This window comes from Manis javanica, chromosome 2 (genome assembly GCF_040802235.1).
Source record: "Manis javanica isolate MJ-LG chromosome 2, MJ_LKY, whole genome shotgun sequence".
NCBI lineage: Eukaryota > Metazoa > Chordata > Mammalia > Pholidota > Manidae > Manis > Manis javanica.
The window spans coordinates 176,546,086-176,568,090 of record NC_133157.1 but is presented as its reverse complement, the minus strand read 5'-3'; the positions used below and the strand labels follow the sequence as shown (position 1 = coordinate 176,568,090).

The window sequence follows — 22,005 nt, the reverse complement described above, 5'->3', positions numbered from 1 at the left end:
GTCTAAGAAAATGCAGAACCTTTATTGAAAGACAGTGTTTGGTTGGTAGTCCTCAGCTTACTTCAAGGAGGCCTAAATCCCCTTGTTCTTTTTGTATAAGGAAGTTAGTGGTGGATGACTCTACCTGTAATACCCCAGGGGACAGTCAGTGGAACTTGAACTCTAAAACAGGGAATACCTGCAAAAGAATTATATTGGAGAGCCTTAAAATATTTCATAAAGCAGCCTCTTCCACTCTAATAATACACAGAGGCTGTAAGATTGTCTTACTTAATTTTTTTCTTGCTTTTAAGGAAGTTATCTTTGATTCAGGAACATAAATTAAAATTCCTCTTATTGCCACAAAGTTTAAAAAAATTGCTAAATTAATTAAATTTTCAACAATATTCATCAGGTGTTTGTAGATATTTTTTCCCTTTATTCTTCCTCCAACTCCTTTCTCCATTCATTCTCTCACAGTCTGAGTTAGATTACCCTTGAAAACTTCGAGTTTTATAAAGAGTAGCCTAGAAAAAAAAGTAGGGGAGGGAGCAATAATTACATCTTCTAGCACAGCTTGTCTGAGGCCTTGACATCATGGTAGCAATCCCTCACCACCATAATAGTGTATATGAGGTGGGGGAACATTCTTGTGCTTTGATGGTGATAGGCAAAGATAGAAATTAGAGCTAACATAGTATATAAACACTAACTACATTTAGTTAGCTTCTGACTTATGGGCATTAGATTAAGAGTACAGAAATAAGACAATAGTTAATTTCAGGCTATTTAGTTATTCATTCATCCAACAAATATATATTGAATTCTTACTATTTGTGAAGTAGTACTCTGGGTAATAAGAATATAGCAATGCATAAACAGACAATTATTCTGCTCTCATGAGAATTTACATTCTATTGCAGGTAAAAGAATGGAGAGGAAATGGATAAAAACAGACAATAAGTAGGTAAACAAATAAATAAAGTATATTTATAACAGTAGTAAATGCCATAAGGAAATTTTTAAAAATGATGCAATAGAGTGATGACATGGTTGCCTTGACTGGATGATCAGGGTAGGCTTTCCACAGGACTTGATATCTGACCTGAGTCCTATATGATATAGAAGAGCCAGCCATGGGAAGATCAGAGGGATGACTATGTCCACAGAAAGGCAGGAAATAAGGAGACCATAATATTATTTAATCAGAGAGGTAGATTTAGTACTTATACATCAGCAAGAGAAAGGTTTAACTGAATCAGAGTTAGAATGCTTTGCTACTTCAAATTTTGGAACCTGCAGAAGAGTCCTAGAAATGAACAGAGGTGAATGTTTATTAAAGAAAAGGAAATTAATTGGTTGTTAGAAAAGCAAATGAGTTTTTCAGAATGAACTCACTCAAGTTTTCTCAGTGTCTTAATAAAATCTATCAGAAACTTTCAATTACAGTAATGAAAACAAAATAATTTGGAAAAAAATCTCCCAGTTAGCACAAAAAGATATTAGAAATCTTCTTAAATCAAAGAGTTAATAAGACCATCATGAATAACCAAGACAAGATCTAGGAGCAGACAGATATTCAAAGAAATGAGTCCCACATCTAAAACCACTTTTGCCCTACTGAGACCAGACAAGTTGTTTTACCTAAGAATAAGGGCCAATAAAAAAGTATCCAGCCCCTACAGATAGCAGGCCAGCTTTGAATTTTCTAGGTGACTCTTAGGCATTGAAACTAGACTAATGTGGTACCATATTATTGTCTCCATCAGATTAAAGTGACACCATATTGCTTTTTAATGGCAAAAACATATGAAAACTTCTCTAGGATGTTACATCATCTGAGGCCTCAAGTTATTTTCAAAATTAAAATTTAAAATACAAACTCTAGGACATAATCAAATAAAACCACACACATACAAAATGTGGTGCACTGGGTTAGTGTCTCCCTAGAGAACTCTAACTGATACAGACAAGTGAAATTTCACAAAAAGACAACAGAAATCAACCCAGAAGTACTCCCTAATATTGGACTTACCAGATTCAGACATTAAGACAACTATACTTAACATGTTCCAGGAAATAAAAGCCACACATAAAAATTTCAGTATATAATGGAAAATATAAAAGTAACAAAGTAGATTTAAAAAAGAACCAATCATAAATTACAGCACTGAATAAAATTGAAAGAAATAGCCTGATGGACGGGTTTAATAGCAATTAGATAAAGCTGAAGAGTATATTACTAAATTATAAAATATATAAGGAGGAAATATCTAGAATGAAGCACAGAGAGATAAAAGGATAGAAAAATGGGTGTGGGGAGAAGACACAATAAAAGAAAGATAAAATGAAAAGGTATAATATTTAGGAATTTATCAAAAGGAAAAGGGAAGGCAGAAGCAATATTGGAAAAGACAATGACTAACAATTTTTCCAAAAAAAAAAACAGACATTTTTCCACATATTTAAGAAGCCAAAATAATTCCAGATTGGATAATCAAAATTATGTTTACACCTAGGCACATCCTATTTGAAATACAGAATATGAAAGACAATGAAGAAGTTTTTAAGTTGGTAGGAAAAGAAAAACAGATTACCTAAGGAAGAGCAACAACTTTGCTGTCAGCAGACCTCTTAACAGTAACAATGGAAACAGGAAGACAATGGAATGAAATTTTAAAAATATTGAAGTATAATATTGTCAGTTTAGAATTTTATACCCAGTAAGAATTGTTCTTCAAGAATAAAGCTAAAATAAAGGTAGTTTAATTCAAACAAGAACTGGGAAGGTGAACCATAATAGACTCATTTTAAAAGATAGACTAAAAAATGCTTTTTGAGCTGGAGGCAAATATAGGGTATCCAAAGGAAGACTGGAGAAACAAGAAAAAGTGAATAACAACAAAATGTTAAACCTGCAGATAAAGGTAGATGAATACTATCTGTGTAAAATAAAAATTAAATCTTTTAAAATACAAAAAGAATTGTAATATATACAAAATATCAGAGAATGTAGGTGGGTAAATATTTTTAAAGTTTCTTAAAGTCCTTACATTGTCTAAGAGGAAGGTATAATTATCAACTAATTAATAACAAACTTTCATAAAACAAGTAGGATTTTTTAAATTTTAAGGTAATCAGTTAAAAGAATAAAATTATATAAAAATTCCTGAAAAAGATTTGAAAAACTGAATCACAAAATATCCAATCATTTCAAAAGAAGGGAAGAAAATAGAAAAAAAGGAAGACAGACCTAGTGGAACAAATTCAAAATGTATAGGAACATACTGATTTGGCCCCAAATAAATTAGCAATTACATTAAATTTAGATGAATTAAATGCTGCACTTTAAAGACAAAGGTTATCACATTGGATTGTTAAAAATGAAGAGTCATATACTATTTATAAGAAATATGTCTAAAACCTGAGGAGATGGAGAGGTTAAAAGTAAGGAATTAAAATGGATATATCCTGCAAACATGAATCAAAATAGAGCTGATACAGCCACATTAACAGAAGATTAAACTTTAAAGCAAAAAGCACTATTAACCATAATCCAGAATATATGCACATGAGGCCAAGGCATTAAAATTTCAACAAGCACCATTATGGATTCTTCAACACTCTGCAATCTATTTGACAAGGCTATATTTTATAAGAATTATGACCTGGAAAACAAAGAGGAATAAATAGTAAATCCCTAAAACTAGGATTTCCCAATCTCAGCACTGGCATTTGGGCCAGATGGTATTTGCTTTAGGGGACTGTCCTGTGCACTAGGGAGTGTTTAGCAGGCTCCCTGGCTTCCAACCACCAAATACTAGTAGTATCACCACAACACCTCAGCTGTGACAACCAAAATATTTCCAGATATTGCCAAATATCCCTTGAAAGGCAAAATACTCCCTTTTTGGCATTAGACCAACTCTTTTATTACCAAGTCTCACAAATCAGTTTTGATTTCTCAGAGCAAAGAAGTTATGGTTGTGAGGTCAAGTCCATATCTACCCAACTCATCCATCTACCCATCCACCCATTCGGCAAGTATTTATAGAGTGCCTATTTTCAGAGAGTCACTGTTGTAGGGGTTGGAAATACACCACTGAAAAGAGACAAAAAAACCCTGCCTTCATAGAGCTTATTTTGTAAGGGGTTAGGAGGGTAGATTTGAAAGATCTCATCGTCTAAATGAAAAAAATGCTTAAATAAGCTGCATAAGAGCTGCATTACTGGATTTCAATCAAAGCCTCTCTTTACAACATTACTGACTGGATTTCAATCAAAGCTTCTCTTTAAAATTTTTCTCATTTTTTAATTAAAAAATGAAAAAATACTGGCCCTCATTTTGAAATCATTTAACTCCACCTTTATCACAGGCAGAAAGGAGAGCAGCTCTGACTCTCCGAGAAAATAACCTTATCCTCCCTCTCAACGAGTGAAATCAGTGTCACTTAAATTTTAGAATCTCCATTTTGAAGACAAGCAGCATCCCTTTTACCTCCTGAATCACTTTCTTTAGCTACTTGGCTAAAATAAAATCTCCCAGGGTTGACTAATGACTGCTAACCACTGTTCAGCAGTCATCACATCATGTGGAATAGGATACTTTACAGCCCTTTCAGGCATCCGGGACCAGTCTGTCCTCAATTCTGATAAGAGCACATATAGAAGTAGAAATGAAGAAATCAGATTATTTAACTAAACAGAAAAATCACTTATAACCCCTAACTCAACTGAGCCCTCAATTTTGGAGCCAGAGTTTCAACAAAACCCTCATGGGTTTAATAGTTGATGAATTTTCTCTATGCTTTTCATTTCAAAAGTCTGTCTCATGAAATTTTAGTATTAGAAAGGTGAAAGAAGCAATCACATATAATTCAACACCCTCCTCCTTGCCCACCCCCACCTCCATAAGAAACAGCAGAAAACATGATCTCATTCTCGTAAAAATAGTGACAGGCGAAGCATTTAGTCAAGTTTTGGATCTTACAAATTCTATATTGGCTAAACTTACATCACTTACATAAACCACAGAGCCCACAAGGGGTTTTCATTAGGCAAGCATTGGCTTGCAGCCCATTTTTTTAAAGGTCACTAACTGTTGTTTTAAATGTATATCTCCTAATAAATTAAGCCACTGAAGGCAGCACTGACAACCAAAGAAAAATATACTATTTCCAAATTAAGGTCAAATTGTAGAGAGGATTTAATGAGTTTCAAGGATAGGGTATAGTTTTCCTTAATATTCAACAGAGACAGAAAATATACTACAAATAAAAAAATAAGAACAAAGTGGAACTCTAATGTTGCTATTTTTAAGAAGAAAAGCAAAGGGGATGAGGTAGACGAATGGAATTTTTCATGGCTATTTAGTAAAGTGGACGCCTCAAACCAAATCCTAGATTGTGGAGATACCTGTAGATGTCCTTGACTACAGCTTCATGGAAATTTCCCTGAATATCATTTTAAACTTTAAAACTATTTTCTAATCATCTTGCAAAAGAGTTTCAAAAGTTTTGATAGAAGTTTGATACAACATAAACATCACAATTTCATTCTCCCAAGAAGTTCCTTTTCCACAGTTGTAGTGCCCTTTTGACCACTCAAGGACATTTTTAAACATGGACATGTTTAAGTTTTTATATAACCATTTTCCAAGTGTTCAGTCAATTTCACAGAAATATTTCTCTTAACACAAAGTTAAACAGCCTCCCTATGTATATGCATACATATTTCTATGTAACTGCTCATATATGGATATCATTCTTCTAAAAGGCAGATAAACTCAATTGGAAATGATGAGTCATTCAAAAATGAAATGGTTTTCTTCACATGACTTTGTGTTAAGCACAAAAAAGTAAAAACAACAAAGGACACTAGGAGCATCTGTGAAGTATTTATGCTTTATGAATTAGACAAATATGAGGCCAAGAATGACACTAAGCCAGGGTCTGAGCCATGTTACGTGCAAGGCAAGTATCTGGAATCAAGGATGCCATAGCAAGACATGCTTAGACTGGTATGGATCAAAGTCAATCAGCATTGGCTATAAATGGGGAGACTATTTTAAACTAAAAGAATTCAAGGAAAGAAAGGACACCAGAATAAGTAGTAGGCAGCAAATTGCATAAAGGGTCTAAGAAAAAGGGAATTAATTAAATAGGGGTCCTATTTTCAAATGAATCTGGATCGACAATCAGAAGCCAAATGAACCAAGAGGTAGGGGAAAAGATGAGACTGAAATGAACAGGGAATCAAAAGTGAAGATCCAGGGAAGGAAGCACCCTCTTCAGGGAGATAGTTTGTTGGTTCTGTTTTCTTGCTTAAACAAGGTAGACCAGAAGAATGTGAATGGGTCTGCAGAGGAAAACAACCTGGGATAGTTATTCAGACAACAACCATATGGAGAATAGGAAGCTGCTAAGAGAGACTCTATTCCCCTTGCATACCAGCCCATACAGATCAGTGGTCACCCTGCTCTCTGTTAAGTTGGAATCATTGCAGAGCTCTCATGGCTCTAAGAGCCTGCAAAGTCATCAGTGCATTTGGGATGGATTTCCACAGAGGCAGTTAGCTCAGACCGAACTTTAAAATGAAAACATTTAATATCTATCAGTAAAAAAAAAAAAAGACCAGTAAAAAATGTATATATACATTATCTCATTTAATCCTTCATTAATTCTGTATTTGCTGAGCACCAACTGTTGTGTCAGACACTTTCCCAACAATGTTATGATAAATGGTTACTAATATTACCCCAACTTACAAGGGGAAAAAGATGAGACAGTAACTGAGTTATGTACTCAATGTCATACAACTGGTAAATTGCTAATCTAGGCATATTTAAATTTTTTGATTTTTTAAAATTAAGGTATCATTGATATACAATCTTATGAAGGTTTCATATGAGCAACATTGTGGTTACAATATTCACCCATATTATCAAGTCCCCCCCCACCTTATTGCAGTCACTGTCCATCAGCATAGTAAGATGTTACAGAGTCACTACTTGTCTTCTCCGTGCTATACTGCCTTATCCTAAGCCACCTACATTCTGTGTGCTAATCATAATCGGCATATTTAATTTTTGTCTGGGAACAGTGGATTCAAATCTTCTCTTTGCTATTCAAATGATTTGTGCTTCTAGGATACTTGTTTACATTTTTTTCTCCTGTGTTTCTCATACTGTAAAAGGGGAAAGTCCTTGCACTGTTCACAAATCTGATTTATGATAACAATGAAGAATTCCTGAAGGGAAAAGGGGGACATTGATAAAATGGAAGGGGTGCTATAACTTTCATTTCCCCATAATACCCAAGCATAATAATTCTTATAGCAATACCATTGCATGAGCCCTTTTCTCTTTGTATACCTTTTAAAAAAAATAAAAACACTATGCCTACAGACTTTGGGGATATACAAATTCCTAAGATTGTTTAACTCGGACACAAAATCTGTTTATGGAGGCTATAGATGCAAGAAGCAACTTTGGAAAATGTAGCATTGGCTATGACTTACATCTTCTCAAGCTTATTTCTTCAATATCTACACTCAACAATACACTTTCTCATACACTGTCACATTTATATGTGTCCATGTAAGTATTTTAGCTAAACCTGAGTTTCACTTCCAAATACGACCATCTGATGTAAATAGGGAACTTTATAAAGACAGAACTCAGAAGCCATTAAGTTTCATGGTAAAGATTTGGCCTTGCCAAACTTTCTCCAAAATAAAATTTACTGCTTAAAGTCAGATACTAAAAATCTCTCCAGTGTTTAGACTGGCTGATGAATAAATATTTAAGAAGTTGTGTCAATGGCATATATGCACCAAGTATACACACAATGTGACTGAAGAGAACAACTAACATATAAAACTCAACTTCCAACTTTATAGGCATTCCTTGTGTTCACATACCAAATCTTAGTTTCTATGTAAAGTACTGTCCAAGAATGCTTCTTGAGTGTCATTTTAGTCAAGGACACAGAGAAACTCTCAGAACCCAAACTCCCAGTGATTTGAAATAAATTTTATTTGTGTAGCATAACGAGGACTGCCTCTGCCTTTCACTCGGAGACAAACAAGAGATTGCTCGGTACCTTTTTCTCTCAGAGGCAGGGTTCTAATATGAGAAGAGTCCTGGGCTTACAGCCAAAAATCTTGAGTGCAAGTCTAAGCTCTACCACTGTTTATATTTCAGACCTGTGGTTCTGCAAGTAGGGTCTGCAGACTTGAACCAAAAGCACTAATGGAAAACTTAATAGAAATTAAAATTCCTGGGCTCTCCAACATACTGGAGCAGAAGTTCTAGGAGTAGGGTCCACCCATCTGCATGTTAATAAGCCATTCAGGGAATCCTGATGGATGCTCAAGTTTGAGAGCAAATGCTGTAGGAAAATTAGTGCTCGGGAGCCTCAATATCCTCAATGCCAAAAAGCAAATCTGTCTTCTTCACGTGCAAAATTGCTTTTCAAATCTTAAAATTACTAGATAATTGAAAAGTATTGCCTCAAAAATATAACTTTTAATGCCATTTCTCAATTTGAAGAGGAATCAGAATAAGTAAGGGTTTTGTTTGTTGTTTTTTCTTGATGCAGCATTTATTAAAAGTATAGATTCATAAGGTATCACATTCCCTGATTTCAAGTTATGAAGCCATAATAATCAAAATAGTATGGTACTGGCACAAAAATAGATAGATCAATGGAATAGAATAGACAGCCCAGAAATAAATCTATGTGTGTATGGCCAATTAATCCATGACAAAGGAGGCAAGAATATGCAAGGGGGAAAAGACAGTCTCTTCAATAAATGGGGTTGGGAAAACTAGACAGCTACATGCAAGAGAATGAAACTGGACCACTTTCTTACACCACACACAAAAACAAATCCAAAATAGATTAAAGACTTAAATGTAAGACCTAAAATCATAGAACTCCTAAAGGAAAACACAGGCAGTAAACTCTCAGACATCAGCCTTACCTTTTTCTGCCTACATCTCTTCAGGCAAGGGAAACAAAAACAAAAATAAACAAGTGAGACTACATCAAACTAAACAGTTTCTGCACAGCAAAGGAAACCATCAACACAATGAATAGGCAATCTACAGAAAGGAACAAGATATTTGCAAATGATATATCCAATAAGGGATTGGTATCTAAAATACATAAAGAACTCATACAACGAAACACCAAAAATACAAATAGTCCAACTAAACAATAGGCAGAGGAACTGAATAAACATTTTTTCAAGCATATACAGATGGGCAACCAACACATGAAAAGATGTTCCACATCACTAATCATTAGGGAAAGGCAAATCAACACCACAATGAAATATTACTTCACACCAGTCCAAATGGCAAGAACAAAAAAGACATGAAATAACAACTGTTGACAAGGATATGGAGAAAATGGAACCCTCATACACTATTAGTGGGAATGTATATTTGTGCAACCACTATGGAAAACAGTATGTAGGCTCCTCAAAAAGTTAAAAATAGAACTATAATATGATCCACCAGTTCCACTTCTGGGTATTTATCTGAAGAAAGTGAAAACACCAATTTGAAGAGATATATGCAATCCTATGTTTACTACAGCATTGTATACAATAGCTAAAATATGGGAGTAACCTTAGTGTCCACTGACAGATGAATGGATAAAGATGTAGTATATATACACAATGGAATATTATTCAGTCATTAAAAAAGAATGAAATCTTGCTATTTGTAGCAACATGCATGGCCCTAGAGGGTACCATACTAAGTGATATAAGTCAGACAAAAACAAATTCCATATGATTTCAATTACTTGAGGGGTCTAAAAAATAATACAAACAAACAGAAACCCAGAAACAGACTCATACAGAGAACTGGTGGTTGCCAGAGGGGAAGGGGGTGGAGGGACAGGCAAAATAGGTGAAGGGAGTAAAGAAGTACAAATCTCCAGTTATAAAATAAATAAGGCAAGGGGATGAAAGGTACAGCATAGGAAATATAGTCAATAATATTGTAATAACATGGTATGATGACAGGCAGTAATTCTACTTAATGTGGTGAGCATTTTGTAATGTATATAAATGTCAAGTCACTACTACATTGTACACTGCAATTATTATAATGTCAACCATATGTCAATAATACATATATATATATGTCCATATTAGTTTGGATTATGTTTTACTGCATGTAAACCAGGCTATAATTGTGTAATGAAATAAGATTTTACTTTTCTCATACAAGATGTCTGAAAGGAAGCAGTCCAGATAGGGTGTAGTTGATCAGAAATGAAGGAATGAGCCTCCTTCAAGCTTCAGGCTTTACCTCGATAGCACATGTCTTTGGTCCTAAGAACAGCTATATACTGGCTCCACCTGAAGGCATCCTGTGTGAATCTCTTTTGCAACTGCAGCTCCATAGAACAGAGAAGGCTTCCTCTCTCTGAATTCCCATTATTGTTGGTTTCAATAACTGTGCTTGGCTTATTAGTGAAGGATTCTGATCAAGAGTGTTACAGAAATGTGAAGTTTTCTGTTTAGGCCTGCAAATGTTTTATAGATGATATTTTGTTACTAACTTCACATTAAAGACAAGTGTCATGATGCCCATTAAAACCTTTTCTCACTTCTGTCAAGTCATTTTTTTCTTCAAATGATTGCAGTTTGAAAAAGAAATGGGCTCTTGAGGGAAAGAGGAAACAGACAAACATCTTTGCTTAAATGATAAAAAAATTGAAAAATAATTGTTTTAAGGGAACTGAAAAACTCAGTAATCATTTTTTTCTTGATTACAGGCTGAATCATAACTACTAAAGTAACAAAGTTTTCTACTCTTTATGTTATAATCTAGAAAGTGGTTGGTCACTTTTTCCTTTCAGAAATTCCATTATGACATCTTAATCCAAATAACAATATGAGTTTTCTTCATTATCAAAAGTTATGAAGTCAACTAATCACTTTCCTCTTCATATTTTGCATTAAGAAAGAAATTACGCTCATCTGCCTCCATTCTCTTTCCAAGGTAATGAATGCCAGTTTCTTTAATTTTTCTAATTTTAAATTCACATTTCAATTTCTAGAGCTTTCTTCAAACATGAATTCCAAAGTTCCTACAGGACAACATCCACATTTGCTTACTTGCCTACCCAGAGTTCCCTAAGAGTAGAAATTTTTCAAATCTTCATGCCTAACACTTAGAAGACAGCTCTGTCACAGAGAAGATACTTAACAGACTTTGCTGAATTGTCATATAAACCTCACACGGAAGAGTTACATCTATTATACAGACAGGTGCTAAGTAGAGTACTAAACTCATTAATCTACCCAAGTATAATGGGTTGAATAGTACCCCTCAAAAATTCATGTCCATCTGGAACCTTACAATGTGACCTTATTTGGAAAGAGTCTTTGCAGATATAATAACATAAGATGAGTAAGATATTAGGGTGGCCCTTAATTTAAGGGCCAGTGTCCTTATAAGAAAACAGAGAGATGTTATTTTAAGGTCCAGTTGTGGTACTTCGTTACAGCAATGCTGGGAAGCTCATAAACCAAATGTTTTCTGCACTATTTGAACAACTGGCAGTGTTTCCATATGGGCCACTATCCATGCCAGGCCATGTTTCAGAATTATCACTCTCCCCAAAAGAGATGCAAATAAGTCACTTTATTTCAAATCATCCTTTTCCTCAAAGGCTTGTTTATTCAAAATCCAAGTGAAATTCCAGTCATAAATAAAAATGTAAGTCAAAGTGAACATATGATACAGAAAAGGTAGAACAATACCCAATCACTAAAAATCACATATTTGAAGAATATTCATTTAAGGAAAGTGCTCAATGTGAATAAAAAAATATACTACTTTGAAATAACTGCATTTTCCAAATAGCACACAAAGTTTTATGTCATAAAATAGCTAAACACTCTTTTAAAAGAAAACAACTATCTTCTTAAAAAAGGAAGAGAAGTGAGGCAGTAAAGCAAGCCACTTAAAGAATACATTTTCAAATCTTTGCATTAAGACTACACTTCAGGATAATGGGTAGATCAAATTCCTTTTGCTTCTCTCTGTTTTTCCGTGTACAATTACTTGAACAACATTATGGTTACCAGACTCCCCCCATTATCAAGTCCCCCCCACCTACCCCATTACAGTCACTGTCCATCAGCATAGTAAGATGTTATAGAATCATTACTTGTCTTCTCTGTGCTATACTGCCTTTCCCACGTCCACCCCCTACATTATGGGTGCTAATCGTAATGCCCCATTTTCACCCTTATCCCTCTCTTCCCACCCACCCAACCCCAGTCCCTTTCCCTTTGGTAACTGTTAGTCCATTCTTGGGTTCTGTGAGTGTGCTGCTGCTTTGTTCCTTCAGTTTTTTCTTTGTTCTTATACTCCACAGATAGGTGAAATCATTTGATACTTGTCTTTCTCTGACTGGCTTATTTCACTGAGCATAACAACCTCTAGCTCCATCCATGTTGTTGTAAATGGTAGGATTTGTTTTCTTCTTATGGCTGAATAATATTCCATTGTGTATATGTACCACATCTTCTTTATCCATTCATCTACTGATGGACACTTAGGTTGCTTCCATTTCTTGGCTATTGTAAATAGTGCTGTGATAAACATAGGGGTGCATATGTCTTTTTCAAACCGGGCTGCTGCATTCTTAGGGTAAATTATGAGAAATGACAAGGGATAAAATTTTATGCTCTAGAAAATAATATTTTCAGAAAGCCTAAGGTGACCTAAACCTGATAACAAAAAAACCACTTAACCGTAACTAATATATTAAAATATTTATGATAGCAATCATGGTTCGCTTAGTCAAAAAGGTAGCGTTCCCAAAAAGTAGCGATTTCAAACAGATATTTGTATGCCCATGTTCATAGCAATATTACTCTCAATAGCCAATTCCTGGGTCAAATGGTATTTCTATTTTTAGTTTTTTGAGGAACCTCCATACTGCCTTCCGCAATGGTTGAACTAGTTTACATTCCCACCAGCAGTGTAGGAGGGTTCCCCTTTCTCCACTTCCTTGCCAACATTTGTTGTTGTTTGTCTTTTGGATGTTGGCCATCCTAACTGGTGTGAGGTGATATCTCATTGTGGTTTTAATTTGCATTTCCCTGATGATTAGTGATGTGGAGCATCTTTTCATGTGCCTATTGGCCAACTGAATTTCTTCTTTGGAGAAGTGCCTGTTCAGCTCCTCTGCCCGTTTTTTAATTGTCTTATCTGCTTTCTGTTTGTTAAGGTGCATGAGCTCTTTATATAATTTGGATGTCAACCCCTTATCAGATATGTCATTTATGAATATATTCTCCCATACTGTTCCTCTCTCTGTTTTTGTGTTTGAAAATTTTCCCAATAAAAAAAATTTTTAATGTACTTCACAAATTTAATTTTTCCTATGAATGTCAGTAGACAGTGGATAATCTCTATAATTATATATTATTAATAATATTTCATTATTGGTATATATTGCATATATAATATATAACCATAAAAGTTTCCATTCCTTGAACATTATGCACAAAATGTTTTATAATCAGTACCTTACTTAAAACCCTTATGAGGATGGTGTTATTAATACATCCATTTTACAGAGGAGGGAGTGGCAACTTGGAGTTAAGCATCTTGCTTGAGATTATAAAGTTAGTAAATGGGAATTAGGACTTCAAACCTATATGTATATGACTCCAAAGTCAATGTTCTTCATTTCTATATTATTCTGCCTCCTGAAAATCATGGCTTAATTGTTTTCAAAGTTCACTATCATCACTTTGAAATGTACTCTATTTTCACTGATGATCACATGACCTGTGATCTAGGGTCAGTCATATAGTCTCTATGTTCATCATTTGCCCCAATAGGTGACCCATCTATGAGACATGGAAAATTTATTAATTTGAACCAGTTAGACCAAAGCTCAGATGAGTTTGCAGAATTTCTTATTTCAGAGCTTTCACACAAACTTTAGTAATAGGTGCTACAAAGGCAAAAATGACTCAGGTTAAAAATTACTCTACCTGAGTAATGGTGTTTCATCAAAGCTGTAAGCACAGAATCAGTTTGTAGAAGAAACAATGAATCAATAACACTACTAATGTAAATACTGAATGTAGTTTAATCACATTATTAATACTCATTGAATTAAAATTTGAGATACTGTGGGCATCGAGGTAAAAACGAGTATTCCTTCTCTTTGGAATCCTGCAGTCTAACTGCGGCAGACTTAAAAACAATTACTTCACTCTGTGGTACAAACTATAATGGTACCATTGGAAGAGGAGACACCAGAAGGGTGCTTTGGGAGTCAGGGAAGGCATCATAGAGTAGGGAGAGCTGAACTAAGACTTCCAGGATGAACAAAATCTTGGATCATTTACCAGGTTGATATTAACAACATCAAATTCTTTTATACATTGAAAATTGTTTTTTGGAAAACGTTTTGGCAATTCCTTAAAAAAATTAAACATGCAATTACCATAGGATCCAGCAATTCCACTTTTGAGTGTATACCCCAAGAAGTGAAAGCAGCGATTTCAAACAGATATTTGTATGCCCATGTTCATTGCAATATTACTCTCAATAGCCAAAAGGTGAAAGCAACCCAGGTATCCATTGACAGATGAATGAATAAACACAATGTGGCATATAAATAAAATGGAATTTTATTCAGCGTTAAAAAGGAAGAAATTCTGACACATGCTATATTATAGATGAACTCTCAAGACACTGCTAAATGAAATATCGTATGAGTCTACTTATATGAGGTACCTAGAGGACTTAAATTTGTAGAGAGAAAATAGAATGGTGGTTGCCAGGAGCTTGGGGAAGAGGAAATAGGGAGTTAGTGTTCAATGAGAACAGAGTTGTGGTTGGTGAAGATGTAGACCTTCTGGAAATAGCTGGTGGTGATGGTTGCACAGTGTGAATATGCTAATGCTGCAAAATATATGTTCAAAAATGGTTAAAATGGTAAATCTTAGGTCATGAATATTTCGGCAAAATTTTAAAAACTACACTTTTTCTAAAACATAGCCATTACACTCATTTTTCATATTTGAGTCATCTCTAACATACAAAATTGGAAAGAACTAAACTCTCAATTTGGAGTTGATCAATCACAAAAAGTAATTAAAAATAAAAACTATTCTGGATTGATGGACTTCTAATTATTACCTTGCATGTGGAAACATGCTAGCTTAGAAATAAAATTGCCAAATGAAAAACTGCCAATTCTTTCCCAAAAGGTAGAAGTTAACAAGACCAATTGCTTCTCACTTATTTGAAATAAAACAAGATCAAAATTCATTTACAAGTGGAAAAAAAGTGCATTTTTCATTGTTTATGGCTTTAAAACAACTAACAGAAATGTCACCTATGCATTAATTACAAGGGATAAAAATTTATGCTCTAGAAAATAATATTTTCAGAAAGCCTGAGGTGATCTAAACCGGTATATAACAAAAAAAACACTTAACCGCAACTAACATATTAAAATATTTATGATAGCAACCATGGTTCACTTAGTTCAAACAAGTTCATCAGGCACAGAACAGAAAGGAAAGAATAGGAGAGAACAACAGATTTTGACATTCAAGAACAAAGCAAATCGTTGAGTCATTTGGATACTTCAACGTTCCGATTATTACAGGTTTTATTGGCTGTCCATATTTTTCTAATCCCAATAGCATAAACAAAATTATTTTTCAATTATAATAGAAGTTGACTCTACTTACTCCTGGAGGAAATATACGAATAATATTTCCAGCTATGTCCAGGGTTCTTAGGTTCATAAGATGGCAAAGTCCCTATGTTAGAAAACAAGAGAAAGATTTTTTAAAATCTAATATGTAGAATCATAAATATATCTCCTAAGTTCAAACTTGAAGGATTTGACCATCTTTCCTAATTACCTGATCAATCTTTCCCAATGAGATCACCATGTCCTGGATTGCCAGATTCTTTGAGTTTGCCATTTCCTTTGACCACTCCAGAGCAACATAACATGATGACCAACAGTTAGACACTTCTAGATTCAACTGTCACCTCTGACACCTACTATATAACTATAGACAAATTTCTTAATCTACTTGTATTTTAATTTCTCCAATTAAAAAGTGGGAATGCTACTAGAACCCCCTATTTCAATATGGTTGTTTAATAAACAAATTATCAACTAGAAAATACTTACTAAAGGGCCTAATACATAGTAAGCACTCAATAAACCTACTTCCATTAAAACAGAAAAAAACCTTTGAGAAACAGAAAACAGAATTCTAGAAAGTTCTGTCAACAATTCCATTGGCATTTATTTCACATCTGCCTTTGGCTTAACAATGTGCTAACACAACTTCCTCCATATTAAGAAAATAATATACATCAGTGTCTCTATCTACATGCTCTCTACAACTACATGAGCATATAAAGACATACACATGATGTACATGTACCAGAAAATGATTAATAATTTTTTTATTATTAAAACAAATGAGCATTTTCTGTTATGCCTTATAATTTATAATGCAGACCAAAAGTAAAATGATAAACTGAGTCATATTAAATGCCTAAGGATATTAATTATCATATAAATTCTTTATGTGATAATTCAGGATAGGACTCAATAACATTTAAATTTTTTAAAATACAGACTCCTATCGATTTATAAAATTGTAGTAAGCATACTGACTTGAAGTACAGACTTTTAAGTTAGACTGACATGTATTTGAGCCCCTTCTCTGACCTTTGCAAATTGTGTTCAAGTCACATAATCTCTCTGTTTCTTATTCTACAATTGGTATAATAAGAAGAGCTACATCAGAGTTGTTCTAAATACTAAATAGTAAAATGTTTCATGATGACAATTCTGTTGCCGCTGCTATTGCTTTTCCCTCAAATAAAGGAGGTAACACTTTTAATAGATTGATTCCATAATTTCAAGGTATTTTATTACTTGTTCATAGAAATTAGGATATTTAAGGAATTTAAGAATAAAATCTTTGAAATATACTTATTTATAGCTTACACCTTAGAATATTTTCATATATCACATTACAATGTGCACAGAATTTTTGAAGGGAAAACCCTGAGAGAAAATGAAACAGTAGGAATTGATCTGCGTTTTTTATTCTTCAATTTACTACATGACATGCATTTCGTCCTATCAAATTAATTTTAATTTGCATAAGGAATGAACCTATTGACATGTTCCTAGTAGGAACCAGTACTCTCAGGCTGAAAAATCTGAGTTTAATAAAACTACTATTTATAAAAATTTGACAACAAGATTCCCTGAAACAAAAAAGGTAGGTCTCTAAACCCACAAAGTTCCCAAAAGCCCACAACAGCAGGGAGTTCTTTACCACCATAGGCCTAAGAGCCAAGGTGAGGTAGTAACGTTTCCTATGAGGACCACCTGACATTAGCTATGGCCTTCCAGAAAGGTGTGAAGGCAACTCACAGCACCCTGTCAGGGGAATACCTGGCACTCACTCTCCTGCTGTTTCACCTTCTGCTAGAACCTCTCCTTGGCCATGCCTAAGAGAAAGCCAGAGGACAAAGCAGCTCACTGAAGCCTGTACAGGTCAGTTCCTTGGGCACAGAGCAGGTTAGAAAAGGATGGAGAGGCCATATGGAGGGAAAATGGAAGCTAGCATATATTCCAAAACCAAAATGTACTTATATTTTTCTCTATATAGGATTGCCAGATAAAATATAGGGGAGCTCACTTAAATCTAAGCTTCAGATAATGATTTTTCTTTTAGTATAAGTATGTCCCATGCAATATGTAAAACATAATAATACTAAGAAATTATTCATTGCTTATCTGAAATTCAAATTTAAGTGAGCATCCTACATTTTTATTTACTAAATCTGGCAGCCCTAGCTATGACTAATCCAAGTTATAGCTCTCCTTTGTCATAGAGATTTGGGAACTAACTGCATCTATTCAGAGGGAAAGTAAACGATGGATTGCACTTGGATGCCCTAATCTATTCTACAACCTCTCCCCATTGGGTTGTAATGAGTACTTCCCCAACCAAAGAAAAATCTGGTTCCATTTTTTGTTTACCTCTGGCAAAGCTTCAATGTTGTTCCTGACCAGAAGAAGCTTCTGGAGCTTCTTCAAGAATTTAATCTCTTCAGGTATGCAGACAAGCTTATTGTAGCTGAGTTGAAGTTCAGAGAGGTTGTTAAGGAAACAAAGTTCTTTAGGAATGCTGTCCAGCTGGTTATGATTTAGACTCAAATATGTAAGGCTTTTTAATCTAAAAAATAAAATACCTGAATGAAACTCACAAGAATAAGGAAGTCCATTGTAGTGACACCACCTATCAGGAGCCATGTGTCAATTTATCTTTTGTGGTTCATCCAAGTCTTACTTTAGTCAAGTGTTCACAACTACTATGAATCATTTAAGCATAACAATCTCTGTTGTAATTTCACTTTTAAAGATATTTTTTAATAAGAAAGCATTTGTTAAAGGTATTTTATGTAATCAAAACCTAGATTTCAGAAAAAAAATTCTGTTTTCATTCTTTGTACACATACATTGGCTATATTGAAGAGGAAGCCAGAGGACAAAGAAGCACACAGACATGTACAAATATACATATATATAAATATACATACACATATACATGGTATAAATAGGCATAGATATATAGACAAAGATACATAAATGATACAGATACAGATTATATATCCTGTACCAAACAGAAGCGAGAACCACTTAGTTGCTGTGGTAGATGCAAAGATAGAGCAGCCACAAATTCTGCCCCAGTGTGTATCATGGTCTAGAAGGAAATATTTGATAGAGCCATAAAATAAGGATAGAAATGTCATTGAACAGGGAGAAGAGAGCTAAAGGAACTGAAGTGTATAACTGCAGATATGGTACCTCAAATATATCATAAACATGTTGAAAGAATCAACATTTTGAACCTGGCTCTGAATAATATAACTTGCAAAATTAGGGCAACAGGAGGGTATAGTAAACTGAGGAAATATTATTATACTGAATAAAGAAGCAGAAAGAAATTAGCACTACTGATCACCAATTATGTAACTGTGCATTAAATTTAATCATGTGCACAACACTAAGGTTGGAATTATTACCCTTAATTTAGAAATCAGAAGCAGTTATTAGTTTGCCCAAATTACCCAACCAGTAGATAACAGTGTCAAGATTCAAATGCAGAAGTGTCTGTTTGCAATGCTAAGAATGAAGCTATATAATGATCTCAAGGTTAAGTGTTTTGAGCAGATTAAGGTAATAACAGAATGAGATGAAATTTTTAGACAGTTAAAAATGGGGGACTGGAGGTTAGCAGAATGGTCAGTGCTAGTGAAAGGGATTTGGGGAAGCTATAAACATGACAGTAGAATCCATTTGGATAGATGAGACTGACAGAAGAATAACAACAAAAAGAGGGAGGGAGAACAGAGAGAGGGAGCCAGAGAAAGATTCTTGAGAAATGTCAACATCTGACAATTTTTTTAAAAAGGCATCCAGAGAAGACACAGTAGAGAAATAAAAGATGAACCAAGCTGTCAAGGACTCTCAAAAGGCATGGGAGAAGAGGATGTCAAAATTAAAGAAATAGTCCAAACTTTGAATGGTAAAGAGAGAGAATGCAAACAAAGATATCAGAACTAAAAAAAAGCACTGTCACAGACTATACAGTTACTATTAAAAAGTCCATTCTATTTCTATATTGTGCCACAAACAACTGGAAAATAAGAATTCAAAAAACTCCATTGTGGTAATATCAGTGAAAAGAAAGATAGTTAATACATTTAATAAAAGAAATGAGAGAACTTCACACTAAAAACTATAAATCATAACTGTGAAAATTTAAAGGGGCTCTAAGTAAAAATAGAGATATATCTTGTTCATGTATAGAAAGGAACAATATTGCTAAGATGCCACTTCTCCCTAAATTGATCTACAGATTTCATTCAGTTCAAATAAAAATCCTGTTTCACTGTGTAAAAATTGACATATCAATTTAAAATGTATATGGAAATTCAAAGTACCTAGTATAGCCAAAACTATTATAAAGAAGACAAAGTCACAGGACTTGCATAACTGATTTCAAAGCTTACAATACAGCTGCGGTAATAAGATAGTATTTTATTGTAGAAATGACAGAAAAATAGATCAATGGAAAAGAATGGAGATCCATAAATGGTCATTCGATTTTTGGCAAAGGTGTCAACGTAATTCAACTAAGAAATTATAAATACAGAAAATTTTAAATATAGAAAAGTCAAGAAATTATAAATGTAAATGTAGAAAACGTCTTTCTACAAATGGTGCTAGAATAACTGGCTAAATACATGGGGAAAAAAATAAACTTTGACCATTACCACACACCATGCACAAACATTAATTTTAGATGAACCACAGACTTAAATATAATATAAATATAAAACCGTAAAATAAAGCATATGGAAGAAAATATAGGATAATGGATTGATAATTTGGGGATAAGCAAAGATTGCTGTAAAAGGCCACAGAAAGCACTAATCTTAAAAAATTTATACTTTGTGCTTCATCAGAGTTAAAAACTTCAGCTCATCTAAAGGTACCATTAAGAAAATTAAAAAGCAAGCCACATACTAGAAGAGCATATCTACAATATGTACACTTGTCAAAGCACCTGCATCCAGAATACATAAAAATCTCTTAAAACTCAATTCTCAGACTGAGACACAAACAGGAAACAAACGTCACAAAAGAAGTATATAAATGGTGAATAAGAACATGAAAAGGTGCTCCACATTGTTAGACATCAGGTAAATGCAAAGTAAAACTACAGTGACTATGACTTTAAACCCATGACCACAGCTAAAAGTTTTAAGACTGCTGGGATGCAAAACGGCACAGACACATTGCAGAACTACTGACAGTATAAATTAACATATATACTTACTCTCCTACTCTATAACTCTATGATTCTGTTCTCCAGAATTGGAATGAAAAATAAACAAATGTTCAAAAAGACACAAAAATACTTGTACAGGAATATTTATAATAACATAGTTTATAATAACCCTAAATGCCAAATGACCCAAATGTCCATAAACAGAAGAAAATAATTTGTGGCATATTCATGCATGAAATGCTATTTAGAATAAACAAAACACAATAACTACTGATAAATGCAACAATAAGGCAAATGTCAAAAAAAATATGCTTAGCAATAGAAGTCACAAAAGAACACACGTTGTATGCTTCCATTTATATGGTTCTAGAACAAGTAGAACTACTTTTAGAGATGGGAATCAGCATAGTGATTGCCTATAAGGGGTAAGAATTCATTGGAAGTGTGCATCAGCAAATGTGTGGATGAAGAAACAGTCAATATCTTATTGGCATGTGTGCATTTGTCAAAACTCACTGAGTTGACCACTCACGATTTTTATGTAATTTTTAAACAGCAGAGAGTTTATTTTTTTCCCCATATATTAGCCAGTTATTCTAGGTAATACCATAATCAAAGGGCATTAATGGCCTTTGAAAATGATATTCTGTAGAATGGAGAGGGAAGAAGAGAATGTAAGGGAGTAAACAGGAAACAAAAGCAATAAACAAATGGCATGTTTGAGAAGGTTGGTTATGAAAGAAAGAAGAATGAGGAAGCAGAAGAGAAAAGGCAAGAAATAGACTTTGCCTTAAGGTCTGTGTAAGGCAAGAAAAGAGTCTGAAAAGGAAATTAGGTAGCCCGAATTTCTCAGTAAAATTGGGAGCAAGTCATTTGCAGAGAGTACAAAGGATCAAAGAAGGACATCCTAGTGTTAAAATAGAGTACAATTGTGTGGGAAAAGGGACAGGGAATTTTCTTTACTCATCATTGTTAGAGTAATTATTTTAATTAAGTCTACTCTGAATGACTACTGCGATGGTTGGCTTTTCCTTTTGTTATTTTAGGGCACCAAACTGAGTTCAGAGGCTATTGTTAATGTGCCCATCAATAGTTTGGTTGAGTAAAGAGCAGAGGGGA

At 34.1% G+C, this 22,005-nt stretch overlaps 1 protein-coding gene across 2 annotated transcripts in view; it reads right to left on the bottom strand.

Annotated features, from left to right (window-relative positions):
* Positions 1–22,005, bottom strand: part of LRRC69 (leucine rich repeat containing 69) — a 90,775-nt gene that overhangs the window by 38,472 nt on the left and 30,298 nt on the right. For both annotated transcript variants that reach the window (XM_017680849.3, XM_073219450.1), the window contains exons 4-5: positions 18,069–18,264; positions 15,736–15,807 (exon numbers count right to left, since the gene is read on the bottom strand). In XM_017680849.3, the coding sequence (XP_017536338.3) occupies positions 15,736–15,807; positions 18,069–18,264 (268 nt within the window). The remainder of the gene's footprint in view (positions 1–15,735; positions 15,808–18,068; positions 18,265–22,005) is intronic.